The following is a 2,832-nucleotide window of genomic DNA, read 5'->3' on the forward strand; positions in this document are numbered from 1 at the left end:
GGAGAAACGGGAACTCTGTTGCACTCTTGGTGGGAATGTAAATTCATACAGCCGCTATGGAGAACAGTGTACAGGTTCCTTAAATACTAAAAATAGAGCTACCATATGGGCAAGCAATCCCACTACTCGGCATATACCCTGACAAAACCATAATTCAAAAATAGTCATGTACCACAATCTTCATCGCAGCTCTATTTACAATAGCCAGGACATGGAAACAACCTAAGTGTCTATCGACAGATGAATGGATAAAGAAAATGTGGTGCATATATACAATGGAATATTACTCAGTCATAAAAGGAAAAGATATTGAGTTTTTTGTAATTAGGTGGATGGACCTGAGGTCTGTCATACAGAGTGAAGGAAGTCAGAAAGAGAAAAACAAATATCGTATGATAATATATATATGGAATGTAAAAAAAAAAAAATTGTGAAGAACCTAGGGGAAGGACAGGATTAAAGACACAGGCATAGTGAATGGACTTGAGGACACGGGAAGGGAGAAGGGTAAGCTGGGACGAAGTGAGAGAGTGTCATGGACATATATACTCTACCAAATGTAAAATCAATAGCTAGTGGGAAGCATCCACATAGCACAAGGAGATCAGCTCGGTGCTTTGTGACCACATAGAGGTATGGGATAGGAAGGGAGATGCAAAAGGGAGCAGATATAGGGATATATGTATATGTATGGCTGATTCACTTTGTTATAAAGCAGAAATTAGCACACCAGTGCAGAACAATTATATTCCAATAAAGATGTTTTTTAAAAATACAGTTAAATTGGAAAGGAAAATGAACACAGAATATGAAAGGGTAATAGAGTTTAAGAATCTCCCTGTTTTCTGTACTAGGTATGTCTGAGCCACTTTCCTGCTGGAGCAAACATGGCGGTGGCGGTGATGGTGGTGATGGCGGTGATGGTGATGATGAAGCAGACAGTGATGATGGGCCACCTCACAAAATGCTAATTATGTGTCCATCATTGTGCTAACTGAATTACACAGATTCATTTAATTTCTAAGCATAAGAAAGTGGGCACTCTAAATGTGATTTTCCCTACATTTTAAGAAGGGATTCAAATCCTGAGGAGTTAAACAATTTGTTCCTCAAATCAATCAACCAATATGTAAAAAAAATAATAATAATAACCTGGATTTGAAATTATACAGAAATAATCATCGATAGGACTCAAAATTCAGATAAAACTTCTTGTGAGAGCCTGAAACGTGGGGTCAAAGAAGGATAGAAATCAACCAAAATTATGATATGGTATAGCAAAAAGCAGGTTGTAAAAGAAAGAAAATATTTTTACCATCAAACAAAAGAATTGTATTTTATTCAAGACGTGGAGGATAAGGAACAAATGCTCAGCTGGTAGGAACCCCTGTCCAGGTGACAGACAGACACAGAAGACATCATCAGATTCCTCAGAGGGCGCCCAGGAGGAGAGCTGCTGCTCTTCCTTCTGAGGCTCTGTGGTGCTTTCTCGGGTACGTCTCAGAGGGAAGCGGTATAACGCAGCCTCAGATAGGAAACCTCTGACGGACAGGAATCACCGCACGCATACTGCAGGCTGAAGGGTGGAGAAGCTTCTTCTGTATCCATGATAGGCTTTAAAGAGAAGATGAAGGTGGAGCTGTGGAACTCGGTGAGCCAATTGTCCTTATCCTTTCCTGATCCATATAAACGCTGAAGCTGTTACTTGTTCTTGGGTGGGCACTTCTGCTGGCATTGTTGGGGAGGTGGCACAGGAGGGCATTTCTGCTGGCACTGCTGAGGTGGGCATGGCTCAGGGCACTTTATACGTGGGCAAGGTTCTGGACATTTGGGAGGTGAGCAAGGATCAGGGCCCTTAGGTGGGCACACTGGAGGTGGCTGGCAAGGCTGCGTGCACTGCTGCTGTTCAGAAGACATCTTTCTGGAGTCTTAATATCTGAAAGAAAGTATATGACCGTGTTCACAAGAAGGAATTCTTACAGAGAGGAGTGGAAAAGCTTGTGTAATAACAACAGATACTATCTCGGCAATCTCTAAGCATGGGCTTTGATATCTTTAATACCTTTTAATAAATTTCTGACTTCTCTCTTGCTCTTTAGCAAATCGATACATCACCCCAGAGAAAAACTTTTCTTTTCTCACACAACTTTTCCAAAGAAAATATCTTTATTTGAAAGAAACAAGCAGGTGTTTTTACTTTAATTTCTTTTTTTTTTTTTTTCATGAAAACAACATCTTCAAAAAAGGCCAACACAAGTTCTAAAATCCTGGGCAAGCTCACAAGCAATTGTTACCATCATCTTCTCTCATGAGGTACCAACAGAATGACATATATAGAGCAAAGGGCAATCAGGAAGAACTGAAGGACCTCACACCTTCTAAGATAAATGCCCCTAACATCACAGCAGAGGGACACCAAAAAGGCACAGGAAAGGGAAAATACTTTATTCTTTATCTTTCATGTCAAAATTTCCTACTAATTTCTTCTTCAATACAAGAATTCAAACAAGGTATCAGAAATCTAATAAATACAATATAACTTTGTGCCCAAATTGCAAGTTCCCATCCAATAAGGAGCATTAAACCCATGATATGGTAACTTTGCACCCATCAAATTTGCTGTCTCCAGGATAAATGCTACATTCAGAAGCTGAAGAACAAATTTGAACTAAAGAATCCTACTCACCATGTTCTCCAAATTCAATTGGGACTACAGTAGCAGGAGGATGGCTGTGATGCAGCAGAGGACCTATTCATTGGGGCTTGCTGTCCCACCTAGGAGGGAGGGGAGCTGCCAAAACTGGCCTGGTCCAATCATTTCCCAACCAAAAT

General features: G+C 40.4%; 1 protein-coding gene across 1 annotated transcript; it reads right to left on the minus strand.

Moving 5' to 3' along the window:
• Positions 1-1,701: 1,701 nt before the first annotated feature.
• Positions 1,702-1,917, minus strand: LOC130707746 (small proline-rich protein 2E-like). The gene has a single exon (XM_057544594.1). The coding sequence runs from the start codon at positions 1,915-1,917 to the stop codon at positions 1,702-1,704; it is 216 nt and encodes a 71-aa protein (XP_057400577.1).
• Between the last annotated feature and the right edge of the window lie 915 nt (positions 1,918-2,832).

Source organism: Balaenoptera acutorostrata, chromosome 1, assembly GCF_949987535.1.
Source record: "Balaenoptera acutorostrata chromosome 1, mBalAcu1.1, whole genome shotgun sequence".
NCBI lineage: Eukaryota > Metazoa > Chordata > Mammalia > Artiodactyla > Balaenopteridae > Balaenoptera > Balaenoptera acutorostrata.

Excerpts from the sequence above, each read along its gene's own strand:
- LOC130707746 (XM_057544594.1), bottom strand. The coding sequence starts at position 1,917 with ATGTCTTCTGAACAGCAGCAGTGCACGCAGCCTTGCCAGCCACCTCCA.